The following is a 19,403-nucleotide window of genomic DNA, read 5'->3' on the forward strand; positions in this document are numbered from 1 at the left end:
GAGTTATGACCAGGTCACGCCTTGGAGTTCTGCAGCTGTCCTTGACTCAGGGGCAACTGGTAACTACATTGATGCCCAATATGTTCGGAAATGGGGTATTCCCTTATTGTCAAAGAGTGTTCCTGAGGTGGTGAATGCAGTTGACGGATCAACCCTTCTTTCTGGGCTTGTTACTGAACATACCATTCCGTTACTGTTAACCATTGGTTTTGAGCATTCGGAAACCATCACATTTGACGTCATTATGGCACCTCAATATAAACTAATCCTGGGGTTACCGTGGCTCAAGCTTCATAATCCGGTCGTGAATTGGGAGACCGGGGCTATCGCTTTTAGCTCTCAGCAATGTCTTCGATCATGCAATCCGGTAGAGTCTATGTATGAAGCTCCTAGTCGGGCTTTGCTGAGATCTGTGGTTACCATTGGAGCCGTTGTTAACACCGTATTGCCTGTCGAATACACTAGTTATAAGGATGTCTTTGACAAAGGCAAAGCGGAGATTCTGCCGCCTCATCGGCCCTACGATTGCCCGATTGTTCTCAAACCAAGTGCTAAGACACCATCGGGACGTATCTATTCCCTTACCCAAAAGGAAGAAGTCGTCCTTAAGGAATATTTGGATAAAGCCCTTGAGCTAGGTTTTATTCGGCCCTCTCACTCTCCATTCGCTTCGCCGCTGTTCTTTGTACCCAAGAAGGAGGGTGACTTAAGACCTTGTATTGATTATCGGGAGCTCAATGCAGGTACTATCCGAAATCAGTACCCGATACCGCTGATTTCTGTTTTACTGGATCAGTTAGGGTCTTCAGAATTCTTCACCAAATTGGATCTAAGGGGTGCTTACAACTTGGTCCGGATTCGTCGAGGGGACGAATGGAAAACCGCCTTCAAGACCAGATATGGCCTATTCGAGTATTTGGTGATGCCATTCGGGCTATGCAATGCCCCGGCCACATTCCAGAATTTCATCAACGATGTTCTGCGTGACATGATCGACAGGTTCGTTATCGTCTATCTAGATGATATACTCATCTATTCTCCCTCTATGGAAGATCATGTACGTCATGTTTCAGAAGTCTTACAACGCTTGCGAGAGCATCACCTTTTTGTCAAGTTAGAAAAATGTGTATTCCATGCAAACCAGGTCGAGTTCCTTGGATATGACATCACCAGCAAAGGAGTGCAGATGAGTAGTAATAAGGTAAAAGCGGTCTTAAACTGGCCTGTACCAGTTTCAAGGAAAGAGTTGCAATCGTTTCTGGGGTTTTCTAACTTTTACAGGCGGTTCATTAGACAGTTCTCTTCTATTTCTGCACCCCTCACCGAATTGACCAGTAATAAGAAACCTTATTTATGGAACGATAACGCCCAAATTGCGTTTGAGTCTTTAAAGGCCGCATTCACTACTGCTCCTGTGTTGCTGCATCCTAATGTCAAACGTCCTTTCGTCGTCGAAGCTGATGCTTCGGATGTTGCGGTAGGAGCTATCCTGTCCCAGATATGCGCTGATACCGGGGAATTACATCCAGTCGCCTATCATTCACGCAAGTTAACGCCCTATGAGCGCAATTATACCGTAACCGAACGGGAATTGTTGGCTGTTAGGGACGCATTTATGGTCTGGCGACATCATCTTCTTGGTACGGAAGTACCAGTACAGGTCTTTACTGACCACAGAAACCTGTTGGCCTTGCAGTCCTTGACGTGCACCACTGCGAGACATGCCCGCTGGCATGAATTCTTTTCTATGTACAACTTTACGTTGACATACCGTCCCGGTGTTCTAAATTCCAAGGCTGACGCTCTATCCAGAAGCTTGGGGAATGATGTTACACGTCCACAGGATGGGTCATTGTTATTACCAACACAAGTGGTTTGTAGTTGTGTTCTACAACCCTCTTTGAGGTCAACGCTCCAGACCTGGGTTGATAAAGAGCCCGCAGAATTGGCAGAATATAACATGGATATTTTGCATGGTCTTCCCTATGTCCAGGGCCGTGTCTTTATGCCTGATCAGGATACCCGGTGTGCAGCTATTGCCTTATGTCATGACGCTGCTATCGCAGCGCATCCTGGTTCACAGAAAACTCTCGAACTCCTCAAACGCTGGTGTTGGTGGCCTTCCATGCGAAGAGACGTCTCGCAATATATCTCGACCTGCGCCATTTGTGCCCAATGTAAATCCCATTCGGCGAAACCTATGGGGTTACTACAGCCATTACCAGTGCCGGCCAGACCATGGGCGATGATTACCATGGATTTCGTAGTGGAGCTGCCTTTGATCGATGGTTTTGATACCATATGGGTGGTGGTAGACAGCTTTTCTAAAATGTCTCTATTCGTTCCTTGCCAAGGTTTGCCATCAGCTGCTAAGCTGGCGGAGCTGTTCTTGCGACATGTCTTCAGGTTTTTTGGGTTACCTGAGATTGTGGTTTCTGACAGAGGGTCCCAGTTCACGTCACGTTTCTGGAGGCATCTTATGTTCTCATTAGGGGTGGATGAACGATGTTCCACAGCGTTCCATCCCCAGACGGATGGTCAAACAGAGCGGGTGAACGCTACTATGGAGCAGTATCTCAGGTGTCTCATCCTTCAACATCAAGAATCCTGGTTAGCCGTTCTTCCATTAGCGGAATTCGCTTATAATAATTCCAGCCATTCATCTACGGGAACGTCGCCATTCTATGCCTTATATGGGCAACACCCACGCACCCTACCTCTTGATTGGAAACTTCCTGCGGATTGCCCGGCAGTTCAATCTTGTATCAAGGATCTGTCTCTGGTCCGTGATAGGGTTCTGGAACATCTGAAACAAGCTCAAGAGCAGGCAAAGAAGTACGCTGATCGGAATCGCCGTCCTGCACCCAATTACGTTCCGGGTTCGCGGGTATGGCTGTCCACAAAGAATTTACGCATTCCAGGACGACGATGCTTGTTGCCACGTTTTGTCGGTCCTTATGTTGTAAAGGATGTCTTGAGTCCATTGGTTGTCAAGTTAGATCTGCCGTGCTCTTGGAAAATACATCCGGTCTTTCATGTGTCCATGGTTAAACCTTGTGTGGACAGTACCAGGGTAGTGGCTTCTCCGTCCCCGATATTGGTTCAAGGGGTAGAGGAGTATGAAGTCAATTCCATTCTTGATTCCAAGGTTTCTCGTGGTACCAGGTATTTCTTTGTGGACTGGAAAGGTTACGGTCCGGAAGATCGGACATGGGAACCAGAGCAAAATGTGCATGCCCCGTTGTTGGTGTCCCAGTTTCTGGCCTCTCGGGGGCATGGGGGTCCTTTGGGGGAGGATACTGTCAGAAAACGCTTCAGGTCTGGTGATACCCCTTCGGTTCTCTTGCCTTCTCGCAGTCAGAAGCGCCTGTCGCGTTCGAATAACAGACAGGAGGCGGGCTTAAATTATCCACGCGCTGCTCGCGGTGGACGTTTTCGTCGGGAATGTAGTTCCCGACGCCTCACGTGGAAGTTACCATGGAGGTTACGACAGTGGGCGCGGCGTCTTTCACGTAATAGAAAACGTACTGGGTCACATGACCATCTTGTTGCCGGTAGTTCAGGTACTTAATGATCCGGCGCCCACTTCTCGCTGCTTCTGATCCCTTATTGACAGTGGCTCTTCTCGCTTGGAACTTTTGGTGTTTTGTTTGATCTCGGATTACGTCTATTGGATACGCTCACGGATTGTCCTTCCTTGCTCTAGTAATTTGACCTCGGATTGTTTTTTGGTAATTCTTGCCTAGTGATTTGGTTGAGTTTAATTCGGATCTAGAAGGTTGGGAGACCTCTTACCTTCTTTCTTTCCTTCCTTCCTTTCCCCCTCCATTTCTTTCCCTGTCCTTTTCTCCAGGGTGCTGTAGGCGTCCTCGTGCCGGCGGGAATAGGCTAGGTGCTGGACTAGAGACTTCCTGAGCACCTTTTAGGCGTCCTCGTGCCGGCGGGAATAGGTGGTTGCTGGACTAGAGACTTCCTTTGCACCAGTGGATTATTTGGTTCGTCGGACAGGTGGCGGATAGCCATCACACCGTTCGTACAGAAAAGGAGAAGGAGATTTGCCAGAGACGACCACTTCCATGGAAACCAGGGTAAGAAACTTAACTTTCCTTACCACTCTCTGCATCTCGCTATCTGGTACTGATTGTATTTTCTCTTCTTATGGTCTCCAGATTCCCCAGTCTTGAGGACACTCTTGCATGAAACACTTCTGGTTAAAACCCGTTTTCTGCAGGTTAGTCTGTTGATTATTGTTTAACGTTTATCAAGAGAGGGTATATTTGATTGTTAATCAGTGTAATATTCTGCAGTCGTGAAAGGAACCTGGATTCTCCAACTATCGGGAAGTTTGCGGTCTGCTCAACTCTACCGATCCCAACGACTCTACACCATCTTCCGATCAATTAGGTTCTCAGTCTGTCCTTTCGTACTCCTGAGAATCACATTGGTAGGAAGAAATACCTTCTTCACGACGGGTCAACACGGAACCGTGCTTCAGGAAACCTGACACTCCCACTACACTGAACCTGATGGTTTATTAGAGAACATCCCCAATTTCTGTGTAGTGGCTTTACAGGAAACCTGGCTTCAGGATAACTTGGAAATCAGCGGCCGCCATTCGATTCAAACTATGGACTCACGGGGACTCAAGGGCCGACCAAAAGGAGGACTGATCATTAGTGTTGATAATACTTACCAAATCATCAAGCTCAACGCTTCAGTCGGCTCAGTGCTTGCGCTACTATTAATTGGGCCTGAAAGTGTGGCCACACACTTTCTCTATTAATCATCAACATTTATGATCCTCCAAAAGGTTGTGAACAATATAGTGTTTTATGATTTATAGAAACCATAGTTGCTTATTTTCATCTGGTTTGGGCCTCGTGGTAAACATAAAGACATTAAAGGGCTGCAATGGGCTTCCCTGCTTTACTCCCGAGGCTTTATCAAGCTGAACGGTCTTTGTCCGGGCGATTCGCCAGAGTAATATACCAGAGTGACTGACAATAGTGCATCATATCAATTATGTCTTTTTAAACATCAACATGTACCCAAAAGTGTTAGATATGAAGGTCTTAACAAGAACAGAAAGCGACCACTTTCCCCTCCTCTCCTATATAAATTACACTGAGCCGGTTCATGATAGTGACCCTATCAGCAACATTACTATACACCACGGGCGAGTTGCAATCCGGGTAATATTGATAAGCCCGTTTGCTTGAACACTGATCTCGAATAAGATTCACAAGCCACTTGCAGTGCAGAGGCCTTAATCAACCACAGCATCACTTTCCTGCCAGTTGCACTGCAGACGTGGGCCTGATTCAGAGGTGCATGTTAAAATGGAAAAGTGCTGTGCCTCAGTTTAATGACACTTTTCCATGAAGAAAAGGATTCTGATGTAATCCGAGAGTTGTGGCAATATATCAAGTCTGCCACTCCTGCAACGCTGTGATTTACGGCAAAGCAATAGCCTTGCCAACCACCTGTTATGCTTGAACTAAAATGGCGCCGGTGCACAATGCATTCTGGGAGCGCTCGGAGCCATGATGGATATTTACTTCATGCCGCAGTGAAAAGCTGCACACATTTTGCTGAGTGTTAGATTCATGGTGCTGAGAAAAACATGCTTTCCAAACCTGGTATGCGGTCAAGGACATTTCTTCTGGGAAGCTAACTTTGTTATGGTTTGTTACTGTTCTCCGTGGAGCGTGTTTTTAGAGGAGGGAGGCACTCTGCTCCTTGAGGGAAGCTCTCGATTGACCCAGCTGGCAAGTGCAATTTCCAGAAGGTTTCGAGAATTGACTCCCCTTTGTGGAGTGTGTATATATGCGGAAGCCTGGAAGTGGTCAGGTGAGACTTCAGCCGGAGAAGGACGCTTACGTCCGGCCCTCCTGTGAGCTGTGGTGCTCTCGGCCTGGCTGTTATCGGGGTCTTCCAGACGCTTCTGGGCGAGATGAGGAATCCCGTTACGCTCACGGTGATGTATTTCCTTTTGAATTCTTTACTTCTTCTGTGATTTATGTCTATATTACTTCTGTGAGTTATTTCTGTTATTATTGGTTGATTCCAAGCTTTGAATAAATAGCCGTATAAGAGCTGATTATCTTCTAAGAGTGTGTGGTTGTGAGTTATTGCGTCTGTCTACGTTCAAAGTATTTGCTCTGTAATTGCATTGGTGATTTATGTTTTTCCGTGCACTCTGGGGAGAGCAATACATTTTTGGCGTCACAAACAGGATACTTGTGATGAGTTGTTCCGAGTATTCAAGAATCTGTTGAAACGTAGATAGGATTCGGTTGTCTTGGAAGTGAAGTTTTTGAGTAGTGAAGTTTTTTTTTTTCCCCAAGTTTTTTAACCCAAGTAAAATTCAAGGTCCAGCTGAAACCGTGATATTCCTAGGGATTCAGTGGCATCATGGGCATTGAGAAATGGTGCCAAAAGCCTGACAGGAAATACTTGAATTCACCACTCCAATGAACAAAAAGCAAGCTCAGCAGTTTATAAGGCTGTTTGGGTTTTGGAGACAGCACATTCCCCATTTAGGGCAGATATTGGCCCCCCTCTACAAGGTGACACGAAAGAAATATGATTTTCAGTGGGGGGAGGAGCAGCAGAAAGCCTTTGAGATGGCAAAAGACACTGTGCAGCAGGTGCTTGATTTATGGCCCTTGAAGGATGGCGAAGTGGAATTAAATGTGTCTGTACAAGACAATTATGCTAACTGGAGTGTGTGGCAGAAACAAGACAGGAAACGTGTGCCATTAGGGTTTTGGAGTCGTAAATTGCCTGATGCTGGTAACTCATACACTCCGTTTGAGAAGCAATTGCTGGCGTGTTATTGGGCTCTTGTTGATACCGAGCAGATGACGGTGGGCCATGATGTATTCATGAGACCAGAAATACCAATCGTGCAGTGGGTACTGAGCTCTCCTAAAACGCATAGAATAGGACATGCTCAAGAAGCCAGCATAATTAAGTGGAAATGGTATATTCAAGACAGAGCCAAATCCGGAAAGGGTGGAGTGGCAAAATTACATGAGCAGGTAGCCAACATACCGCCCTCAGATTACATACCACCGGAAGTGCCTGAAAAACGTGAGTCTCCAGTGAAATGGGGAGTACCTTACAGCGATTTGACCGTGGAGCAAACAGAGCATGCTTGGTTCACGGATGGTTCAGCTCGATATGTGGGAACTGAGCGGTACTGGAAAGCAGTGTCGTACAATCCCAAAACAAAAAAGATGTTGACAACGACAGGGAAAGGGAACAGCAGTCAGTTTGCAGAGCTTTACGCAGTTTACCAAGCATTGAAACAAGAAACCCCTGGTCAATGTTATGTGTACACAGATTCATGGTCAGTGGCAAATGGATTGGCAGTGTGGTTGCCAACTTGGCAAAAGAATGGGTGGAAGATTCATTCAAAAGAGTTGTGGGGAAAAGAACTGTGGCAAGATATTGCAGAAATGTTATTACAAAGTGACGTCACTGTATATCATGTGGACGCGCATTGTGCCAAAGACTCATTAGAACGTTGGTTTAATTCTGTTGCAGACGAGCACACCAAGATTTCATCTGTGGAAGCAGAGGCTCAGGAAGACGATTTGGAGGGTTTGGCCAAATGGGCCCATCAGAAATGTGGGCACCTTGGAGAAAAGGCTACTATTAGGTGGGCACAAGCTCAAGGAATCAGTCTTCCTTTAGAAGTAGTGAAAACAATCATTTTGCAATGTCCCGTGTGCCAACACCAACTGCATAGACCTATCCCTCAAATTGTTCGAGGCACATTGAGAAGAGGAAAATTACCAGGTCAAATTTGGCAGATTGATTATATCGGTCCCATGCCAATTAGTAGAGGTTGTCAGTATGCATGCAATATTGTGGATACATACTCAGGATATTTGATGGTTTTGCCGTGCAAACGTGCAACACAACTGAACACCATCAGGTTGTTAGATCAGATCATACTACATTATGGAGTGCCTTTGCAGATTCAAAGTGACAATGGGTCACATTTCAAAGGCAAATTAATCCAGGAGTTTTGTCAGGAAAAGAGCATTGAGTGGCTGTACCACGTTCCCTATTACCCAGCTGCTTCAGGGTTAATTGAACGAATGAATGGGTTATTGAAAGAACAGTTGCGCAAATATGGAGACGGCAGTTTGGCAGGCTGGCGTGATTGTGTGTTTGATGCGGTGCAAGTATTAAACAATTGGCCTGTGTATGAACATGAAACTCCTTTGATGCGATTAATGACTCCTACTTTACAGGTTCAACCCAATTCAGTCAGAGAAACACTATTGCATTGGGAAATTACTCCAGGTTCCTTAGCTCCCTATCGAGCAACTCCAGAGTCAGCAGGGGTAGTCTTGCATTCCCATGAAGAAATCAGATTAGATCCAAGAGGAATAGTTGTAATTGAAACAGGGATTGGAGTACAAATTCCCCCAGAGCATATGGGATGGATTGCCCCTAGATCTGGCCTAGCATTGAAGGGAGTTCAAGTGTTGGGAGGGGTAATTGACGCTGATTATCAAGGCGAGATTAAAGTCATCCTAATGAATAGTGGGGACCAATTGTTATCCATCCACAAGGGTGATCAAGTGGCCCAATTGATAATTATTCCTGTTAAGTTGTCCATGATTAAGAAGGGGGAGCCTCCTACAGTGTTAACTACCCGTGGGGACCGAGGTTTTGGCTCTTCAGACAGTATGGTACCGGGTGCAAAGGTGTGGGTGGAAAAGCCAAGTGGCCCACCAGTACCCGCAGATGTCATTGCATCAGGAAAAGATCAAGTAGTTTTAGTTATGGAGCCTGGTAGAAAGAAATGGCAATATGTACCCGCAGACAAATGTTACCTGAGAGAGTGAAGTGCAACACTGATCTCTTTTCGGGGTTTGCCTTGTAGATTCTGTGTCTGGCTGGTGTAATTGTGGTACTAAATGGACTCCATTTGGGAGAGTTAAACAGCCTGCTGCTACCAACGAAAAATGTCACATCTGTGCCAGTGATCAAGGGGATACTGATAGTGATGAATAATGTTGTCCCAAAGCAGCCTTATGCCGGTGCCGAAAAGCCAGCCAGACTCAAGACATGGATTCGTGAAATGCGGCAAACACATCAGGAGAAAGTGAAAACAACCTTGATGCCAGTCGTGCAAGATGCATTTGCAGGAAGGCGAAAACATTCTCCTATGATCACCCAAACGGAAAATATGTGGATATATCTGGCACAGCAAGTACTCAACATATCACACTTTTGGCTTACTGATGTGCCCAATGCTGGAGCTTTATTGACTACGTGTTTAGTAGCAGTGCCGACGCCTGTTCCAGTTTTAAAGCATATCTTCGGCGTCACACACAATGATTCTTTAGTTCAAGACTCAGATATTAGGCAATCTTTTTCAGTTTACGAATATTGTAGATTCTGCCAAGAGACCGACCGTGAATGGAGAAATTTGACACGTGTTATTACTTATAATATAACCCAAGGTGATGTATGTTATTTTATGACCTGCGATGCACAAGAAATTGGCAAATGCCGACAAATCGACTTAACCAACCAGCATAATCATACAATGTTTGAGAGACGACTATGTTCACGAGTGCCACGCACATGCACCAGTGTAAATAATACTATGGGCCTCATTACACGGTAGGCGGTGAGCCATGGCGCTATTAGCGCCCTGGCTCATGCCGGTAAAATACCGGCACCGCCTTGGCGGAAAGGGGATTTACCGCCCCATTCCAAGGTTGGAGGGGCGGTAAATCCCCCTTCTGCCATTGCCCTTCCCCATTCCCATTTCTGCCCCATAGGGCTCTATGGGAATGGGGAAGGCGCTAATTACGGCACCGCAATTTTGCGGTGCCGTAATTAGCTCCGAGGTCTCTTAGCGGGTTGGATTTTAACGCCTGCAAAAAGCAGGCGTTAAATCCCCCAACCCGCAAAGGGACCTCGTAGTAAGGCGGTAGGGATTTACCGGTACCAGTAATTTACCGGTACCGGTAAATCCCTACCGCCATCCGTGTAATGAGGCCCTATGTCTTGTAATCATACAGTGATAGCTGCCAGTCATTTGAATCATGTGAAACTTCCAACAGGATGGCTCTTTTCATGTGGTAACATCACATATACTTATATTCCAGCTAACATTTCCGGAGGTCCATGTGCTTTAACTCGATTAGGACTAATGATGTTTCCTTTACACCCAGCGATAACTCGAGGTAAAAGGTCAACTTTTGAATCTGTAGGTCTATCTCCTGATTGTGATTCACATGTACACTTGTTATCAGAAGCTGAGGTTCTAGCATTAACCCTTTCATTAGTGGGAGTTTGGGGTTTAGCTGCTGGAGGTTACAAATCTTTGATGAAATTAGCATGTTTAGTAGTCAAAAGCCTTAATCATACTTCGCAGGCATTAGAAGAATTACTCATTGATAGTTAAGTTATTAAAAAAGCAACTTTGCAGAACAGAGCTGCTGTTGATTATCTATTGCTAAAACATAATTTAGGGTGTAACGCATTTGAAGGTATGTGTTGTTTCAATTTAAGTGACCATTCCCGATCTATTGAAAGTCATATTCGAGGTTTGAGGGATCTCATTTCTCAAGTGTCTCAAGATCGTACTGGGAATTGGTGGGATTGGTTATTTTCATGGATATCTGATATTGGGGGTACACTACGTTACGCTTTTGCTTACATTTTTATTATAGTAGCAGTCATAATAGCTTGTTGTTGTATTCAATTTATTCCCAATTTAGTTTTAACACTTCGTAGGTTTCAGAGACCAGCTCCTTTGCCACCGGGCTATGGAAGGTAAATATCCAAGGGTGGAATTGTTATGCTTGAACTGAAATGGCGCGGTGCACAATGCATTCTGGGAGCGCTCGGAGCCATAATGGATATTTACTTCATGCCGCAGTGAAAATCTGCACACATTTTGCTGAGTGTTAGATTCATGGTGCTGAGAAAAACATGCTTTCCAAACCTGGTATGCAGTCAAGGACATTTCTACTGGGAAAGATAACTTTGTTATGGTTTGTTACTGTTCTCTGTGGAGCGTGAGGAGGGAGGCACTCTGCTCCTTGAGGGTAGCTCTCGATTGACCCAGCTAGCAACCGACGGCTGCTCATCAACTGTGCAAGTGCAATTTCCAGAATGTTCGAGAATTGACTCCCCTTTGTGGAGTGTGTATATTTGCGGAAGCCCAGAGGTGGTCAGGTGAGACTTCAGCCGGAGAAGGACGCTTACGTCTGGCCCTCCTTGTCATAAATCTCCCCCCGTCTCACCTGGGATCGCTTCTTGCTCTGTTCCGCGGGAGGATTCCTCTTGTGGACGGATTGGGTCTTGTATAGACTCGCTCGAGTCTCGTCCGGCTGCAGAGCGCGTTCAGAGTTCCGGGAAGGCCGTTGTTCCAGGATGTCCAGGGAAGTAGGTAGCGGTCGCTAAGAATGGGGATTCCAGGAGTCGAGTAGAGGGAAAGGAAGAAGGAAGGGAACCAGGATCTTGGATAGACGAATCGCCGAACAGTACACACACGTCGAGTCACTACCTAATGATAGCGTTGAGGCGCGCGGGGACGCGGGGGCGTGGCCAATTAATAGGACGTGCCGTGTGCGTCGTGAAAGCTGGTGTGAGGCTAGTTGCTTGTTGCGGCCATGTTGGGAGTAACAAGTAATACAAGCCCCAGCGCGATAAGGACCAGGTGGTCCAGAAAGGGCAAGTTCTATGGGTCATGACAGCATGCCTCCTCCGAAGACCTGTTCCACCAGGTTTGCCCGGGTGTATGAGATGGAATCTTCTAAGCAGTCGAGGGGTATTTAAGTTAGAAACTGGTTCCCAGGTTCTCTCGCTAGGAGGGTATCCTTTCCATTCAACCAGGTATTGAAGTCGACCCCGTTTATACCTGGAATCACATATTCGGGACACTTCATATTCTAGCTGATCATTCACAACAGGATTGGGCCGGCAGGATTTTCGGGAGGACTGGATGTAAGGTTTCAATAGGGAGGGGTGAAAAACTGGGTGTATTTTCTTCCAGGAATCGGGTAGCTTGAGTCGGAATGAGACAGGATTGACAACCTCCTTTATGGAAAATGGTCCATAGTACTGAGGAGCCAATTTGTTTGGCCGTAGATGTCGGGGTAATAGTTTCGAGGACAACCAGACTTGATCACCAACAGAATAGGAGGCCGCTGGTCTTCTCTTGGAATCCGCTTAGAGCTTAGTGCGTGTTTGGGCCTCTTTCAAATGTTCCTTGGCTTCCTTGTGAATGTTGATGAGAGTCTGTATCCAAGAGTCGAGAGTAGGTACTGGAGTGGGATGTGGAAGAACAGAAGGTAAAACGGACGGGTGAAAACCTTGACTGCAATAGAAAGGGCTGACCTTGAGTGCAGAGTGATCCGAATTGTTGTAGGCAAACTCGGCCAGGGGTATGAGGAGAGACCAGTCATCCTGAACCTTGGTGGCAAAACAACGAAGGTATTGCTCCAGAGTTGATTTACACGTTCCGTGGCTCTGTTGGTTTGTGGGTGATAACCTGATGAAAGAGCGCGTTGGATCCCTAGAATGCGACAGAGATGTTTTCAGAATTGTGAGACATATTGAGGTCCTCGGTCCGATATGATCTTGGAAGGAAGTCCATGGAGACGGAAAATATGTTCCAGGAAGATTCCAGCAAGTTCTGAGGAGGATGGTAGCTTATACAAAGGTGTGAAATGAGCCATACGGGTGAACAAGTCTATGGTTACCATGATGGTCGTGTGCCCTCGGGAAGGTGGTAACTCCACAATGAAGTCTGTAGCAATAAACTTCCATGGTCTTGTTGGCAGCGATGGTTGCAGTAGAAGACCCGGAGGTCTCTTGTTATCATGTTTGTTTTGACTGCAGACAGTACAAGCCTTGACGTACTGTTGTACGTCGGTCTTCATTTGGGGCCACCAAAACTGTCTTTGTATAAGACGGAGGGTGTTAGTTATACCATGATGACCGGAGTGAGGGGTATCATGGCAGAGGTTTATTATCTTGTGTTGTAATTTCTGCGTAGGAATGTCCAGTGCATTGTCCTTGAATAGATATTCTTCCTTGACTCTTAGATTCCATGGATTCTTCCTTGAAATCTCCTTCCAGAGGTCAGAGGACTGGGTTTGAGCTCGGATTTCTTCCAGGAGGTTGATTACCTGAGCTACAAAGATAGTTTGGGGAAACATCTTAGGATAGGCCTTATCCTCAGTGGTTGCGTAGTTTGGACGTCAAGATAAGGCGTCAGCAATCATGTTTTGTGATCCGGGAACGTGAGTGATTTGAAACTGGTATTGGGCAAAGAAGTAGGCCCAACAGGCCTGACGACTGTTCCTGCACTCCAAAGACTGTAGGATTTGGAGATTCCGATGATCTGTGCGGACCTGAACTGGATATCTAGCACCCAGAAGTAGGTGTCGTCATTCAGTGAAGGCTTGGCGGATGGCCAAGAGTTCCTTTTCCAGGACGGAATAGTGAGTCTCACTGGGGGTCAGGGTTCGTGAAAGGTAAGCAATGGGGTGTTCCAGTCCATCCTCAAGTTTCTGTTTCAAGACCGCCCCTATGGCGTAGTTAGAGGCATCCGTTTCCACTAGAAATGGGCGATTTGTGTCGGGTTGGGTCAGGATGGGGGATTGTGTGAACTCCGTCTTCAATCGTTGGAATGCCTGATCTTGCGATGTAGACCAGATAAAGGGGGTGTCCTTCTTCAATAGAGCTACGATCGGCTGAACAATCTCTGAAAAGGTAGAAATAAACTTCCGGTAGAAGTTGGCGAGCCCCAGGAAGGATTGCACCTGTTTCACAGAAGTGGGAGCGAGCCAAGCCAGTATGGCTTTTACCTTCGAAGGGTCCATGCCAATTCCTTCTGGGCTAAGGATGAATCCTAGGTAGTGAACAGAAGTAACGTGGAACAAGCATTTTTCGGGTTTGGCTAACAGTTTGTTTTCACGAAGTCGTTGTAGTACTACCTTTACGTGTTCATGTTTTAGAGGATCTTTGGAAAAAATCAATATGTCATCCAGGTAGACAATGACGAAGAGGAACAACATATCAGAGAACACCCTGTCCATAAAACGCTGAAAGACTGCAGGAGCATTGGCTAGTCCAAAAGGCATGACTAGGTATTCAAAGTGACCAAAGGGTGTTCTAAAGGCAGTCTTCCATTCGTCCCCTTCCCGGATTCGAATTAAATGGTAGGCAGCCCGGAGATCCAGCTTTGTGAAAATTACGGCTCCTCTTACATCTGCCAGGATATCGAAATCAAGGGCAGTGGGTATCGATCTTTGAGGGTGCATTGGTTTAAGCCTCGATAGTCGAGGCAAGGTCTGAGATCCTTGGTGTCCTTCTTGGGAACGAAGGACAACGAAGCACCCGCTGGAGATTTCAAGGGTCTTATGGTGCCGTTTTCAAGATTGGTGTCGAGGTATTCCCGAAGGGCCTTTTTTCAGGTTCGGAAAGGATGAACATTCAGCCGAAAGGAATTACAGCTGAGGGATCTGTATCTATGACACAGTCTTCAGGCCTGTGAGGGGGTAATGCTTGGACTATGGCGGTAGAAAATACATCAGCATACTCCTGATAGGTCTCTGGAACTTGTATGATATTGGAAACCATGAGTGGTGTTTCTTGGTCTCTTGGAGGTTCTTTAGGAGTTATCGAGGACGGGTCCAGGGAAAGACAGCGGGACATACAGAACTCTGAGCCCAGGAATAATGATCTTGCTGTCCAATTGATATACGGATTGTGTTTTTGTAGCCAGGGCATACCCACAACCATGGGGTAATGGGATGACTTAATGATGTCGAATGTAATCCGCTCTTGATGATGATTTATGGAAAGTTGGATCTCTTTAGTCTGCAGGCTTATGGGTCCTGAAGAGAGGGGTCTTCCGTCAATTGCTTCCACCGGCTGCATGGTGTTTCGTGTCTCGTACGGAATATGATGACTAACTACCCAGTCTTGATCAATGAAAATTCCCATAGCTCCGCAGTCCACCAAGGCCAGAATGGGATAGGTCTCGTCTTTGGAGGGCAAAAGGAAGGCCTGTAGAATCACCAAACTATTTTGTCCAGGAGAGTTCAAGGATGGAATTGATGTGGAGCAAACATCTCTCTCCCGACACCTTGCCTCCATCTAGGATCGGGAGCTGGCGTTTCCCGAACGCCGTGGAGGGGCTAGAGGTCATTCTCTAACAAGATGTTTATCCGAGGCACAATACATGCACAGGCCTGTGTGGATCCTTCTCATCCTTTCTTGAGGGGAAATAGGCCCACGGAAGGCTCCGATTTGCATGGGTTCCGGATCTGTGTCAGGGGTTGATTCTGAATCGGTTTTAACAGAGGTCTCAAGGGAATTCTTTTGAAAAGGTGTCTTGGTCTTTCTTCTTTCAGCCTTTCTTTCCTGGATTCGAAAGTCTATCTGCAGGGCTAAATCCATAAGAGCCTAGAAGGAACTAGGACGAGCTACCCGGGCTAATTCGTCCTTAATGTTCTCGTTTAGACCCCTGCGAAATAGAGTGAAACTTGCTTCAGAGGACCAATCTGCTTCCTTGACCAGTTGTTTGAATCTAGTAACGTATGTTAACATATCCTGGGTACCCTGTCGAAAATCAAGTAAGCGTTCTTGAGCACTAAAACCTGTTCTGGGCGGTCGAACATTGTCTTGAGTGCCTGAATGAATCCATCATAATCATCCAGGAGGGCATCCCCTGAGTTGACTAAGGGGCGTAGCCCAGGTTAACGCGTTCCCTGTGAGGTGCGAGATAATGAAGCCCACCTTCGCCCTAGAAGTTGAAAAATAATAGGGCTTAAAGGTAAAATGCACCAAGCAGGAATCCAGGAATCCACGTAAGGATTTTGCTGATCCATCATATTTGTCCACCACTCCACCAAGTAACACACTGTCCTTGTTAGCGGGGTCGTGAGACAACACTAGCTGCCTTAGCGCACCATTCTCAGCCTTTAAGTTCTGTACTTCAGTTGTGAGCTCTTGCATGCCACGCATAAGGTCCTGGACTGCTTTCTCCATAGCAGTATCGGTGTCGGTCGTTTGGCATCTCAAACTGTTGTAAATCTCCCCCGTCTCACCTGGGATCGCTTCTTGCTCTGTTTCGCGGGATGATTCCTCTTGTGGACGGATCGGGTCTTGCATAGACTCGCTCGAGTCTCATCCAGCTGCAGAGCGCGTTCAGAGTTCAGAGAAGGCCGTTGTTCCAGGATGTCCAGGGAAGTAGGTAGCGGTCGCTAAGAATGGGGATTCCAGGAGTCGAGTAGAGGGAAAGGAAGAAGGAAGGAGGAAGGGAACCAGGATCTTGGATAGAAGATTCGCCGAACAGCACACACACGTCGAGTCACTACCTAATGAAAGCATTGAGACGCGCGGGGCCGCGGTACGTGTCCAATTTATAGGACGTGCTGTGTGCGTCGTGAAAGCTGGTGTGAGGCTAGTCGCTTGTTGCAGCCATGTTGGGAGTAACAAGGAATACAAGCCCCGGCGCGATAAGGACCAGGAGGTCCAGAAAGGGCAAGTTCTATGGGTCATGACACTCCTGTGAGCTGTGGTGCTGTCGGCCTGGCTGTTCCCGGGGTCTTCCAGCCGCTTCTGGGCGAGATGAGGAATCCTGTTACGCTCGCAGTGATGTATTTCCTTTTGAATTCTTTACTTCTTCTGTGATTTATGTCTATATTACTTCTGTGAGTTATTTCTATGTTATTATTGGTTGCTTCTAAGCTTGGAATAAATAGTCGTATAAGAGCTGATTATCTTCTAAGAGTGTGTGGTTGTGAGTTATTGCGTCTGTCTACGTTCAAAGTATTTGCTCTGTAATTGCATTGGTGATTTATGTTTTTCCGTGCACTCTGGGGAGGGCAATACACCGCCTCACTTGTAAGGGGCTGGCATGGACTGTATTCTGAAGCTTAGAGCACCCTTTCTGCACCAGGTGACGTTAGTTATGAAAAGAGGTGGCATTCCTTACATATTGTTAACTTTTCCACAAAAAAATCTAGGACTGTCTGAAATAAATCTTTTTAAACTGTCAGTGCCACATTTTCCGCGTCACAGAAAGTGCTGCCGAGACTCTTCAAGCCGCCGACACTTTCTGTACTGTGGAAATGTGACTTTGCTTTTGTGCCTTTGCTCTTTGCATTTTGGCCAGAGGTACTCTGCGCACGGTAACCCTGCAGCGCTTCATCAGCACATATTTTATATGGTTTTTCTTGCCTAATGCCGACATCTCTCCTCCACTCTTCCCATCACCTTCAGAATGCAGGTGAGAAAATTTGGAGGAAGGAATGTCATTATTACGTGCCATTTAGCACAGGCTCAGAATCGGGCCGAGTGCCGCTGCAGGGTACTCATGCCGCCTCACCTACTGGTGGCTCTCTGTGACTCATGTTTCTTTCCTATGACTGAGTGTCGCTGCAGGGGACTCATGCCACCTCACCTTCTGGTAACTCTCTGTGACTCATGTTTCTTTCCTATGACTGAGTGTCGCTGCAGGGGACTCATGCCACCTCACCTTCTGGTGACTCTCTGTGACTCATGTTCCTATCCCATGACTGAGTGTCGCTGCAGGGGACTCATGCAGCCTCACCTTCTGGTGGCTCTTTGTGACTCATGTTCCTTTCCCATGACTGAGTGTCGCTGCAGGGGACTCATGCAGCCTCACCTTCTGTTGACTCTCTGTGACTCATGTTGCTTTCCTATGACCGAGTGTCGCTGCAAGCGACTCATGCGGGGACTCATGGAGCCTCAACCTTCTGGTAACTCTCTCTGACTCAAGTTCCTTTCCTATGACCAAGTGTCACTGCAGGGGACTCATGCTGCCTCACCTTCTGGTGACTCTCTCTGACTCCTGTTCCTTTCCTATGACCGAGTGTCACTGCAAGGGACTTCTGCCACCTCACCTTCTGGTGACTCTCTGTGACTCATGTTCCTTTCGTATGACCGAGTGTGGCTGCAGGGGACTCATGCCACTCCTCCTCACAGTGACTCCTGAGATCCAAGAGGCCACATGGAGGGTTAGAGTTTGGAATTTGTAAATCACATGTACTCACGTTCCCAGGATTTCACGTATCTCAATTCTGAAAGTAAGAAGAAAATTAAGGTTTTGTGAAATCAGACAAACCAGCGAGACATTGAAGTATGTTACATAAAATATATTTATTATCATTAATCAAACTTACCCATTTCTGCAGGAAATGTTTCTGTAGTAAAAGAAAAACAAGTGATATATTAGATCTAAACTTAACCCAGCACTACCTGCCTCCAGCTCCCAGCACTGCACCCCCACTCCTTGCCCTTCACCTAATGCCCCCCCTTTCAGCTTCCACCACTGCACCCCCACTCAAGGCCCTTCACCTAATTCCTCGCTCCAGCTCCTACCACTGCACCCCCACTCCATGCCCTTCCCCTAATGCCACCCCTCCAGCTCCCACCACTGCACCCCCACTCCCTGCCCTTCCCCTAATGCTCCCCTCCAGCTCCTGCCACTGCTTCCCACTCCCTACCCTTCACCCAATGCCTCCCCTCCAGCTCCTGCCACTGCATCCCCAATCCCTGCCCTTCCCCTAATGCCTCCCCTCCAGCTCCTGCCACTGCACCCCCACTCCCTTCACACAATGCCTCCCTTCCAGCTCCTGCCACTGCACCCCCACACCCTGCCCTTCACCTAATGCCCTCCTCCAGCTCCCACCACTGCACCCGCACTCCCTGCCCTTCAGCTAATTCCCCCCTCCAGCTCCCACCACTGCACCCACACTCCCTGCCCTTCAGCTAATTCCCCCCTCCAGCTCCCACCACTGCACCCACACTCCCTGCCCTTCACCTAATGCCGCTCTCCAGTTCCCATCACTGCACCCCCACTTCCTGCCCTTCACCTAATGCCTCCCCACCAGCTCCCGCCACTGCACCCCCACTCCCTGCCCTTCACCTAATGCCTCCCCTCCAACTCCGCCCACTGCACCCCCACTCTCTGCCCTTCCCCTAATGCCTCCCCTCCAGCTCCTGCCACTGCACCCCCCAATCCCTGCCCTTCCCCTAATGCCTCCCCTCCAGCTCCTGCCACTGCACCCCCACTCCCTTCACACAATGCCTCCCTTCCAGCTCCTGCCACTGCACCCCCACACCCTGCCCTTCATCTAATGCCCCCCCAGCTCCTGCCACTGAACCCCCACTCCCTACCCTATCCCTCATGCCTCCCCCTCCGCCTCCCCCTCCATCTCCCACTACTGCACCCCCACTCCCTGCCCTTTATCAAATGCTCCCTCTCCAGCTCCCGCCACTGCAACCCCATTCCCTGCCCTTCCCCTAATGCCTCCCCTTGAGGTCCCGCCACTGCACCTGCACTCCCTGCCCTTCACATAATGCCTCCCCCTCCAACCACT

At 47.6% G+C, this 19,403-nt stretch overlaps 1 protein-coding gene across 9 annotated transcripts in view; it reads right to left on the reverse strand.

The window, feature by feature from the left end:
* LOC138521784 (E3 ubiquitin-protein ligase TRIM39-like) overlaps positions 1-19,403 on the reverse strand; it is a 196,670-nt gene that overhangs the window by 86,371 nt on the left and 90,896 nt on the right. For 6 of the 9 annotated variants that reach the window (XM_069634867.1, XM_069634864.1, XM_069634863.1 and 3 more), the window contains 2 exons: positions 18,204-18,224; positions 18,075-18,101 (listed from right to left, as the gene is read on the reverse strand). The exons of the other annotated variants lie outside the window; for them this stretch is intronic. In XM_069634867.1, coding sequence (XP_069490968.1) covers positions 18,075-18,101; positions 18,204-18,224 — 48 coding nt within the window. The remainder of the gene's footprint in view (positions 1-18,074; positions 18,102-18,203; positions 18,225-19,403) is intronic. 9 annotated transcript variants of the gene reach the window in all.

This window comes from Ambystoma mexicanum, chromosome 13 (assembly GCF_040938575.1).
Source record: "Ambystoma mexicanum isolate Mex_15411 chromosome 13, UKY_AmexF1_1, whole genome shotgun sequence".
In the NCBI taxonomy this organism is placed as follows: Eukaryota; Metazoa; Chordata; class Amphibia; order Caudata; family Ambystomatidae; genus Ambystoma; species Ambystoma mexicanum.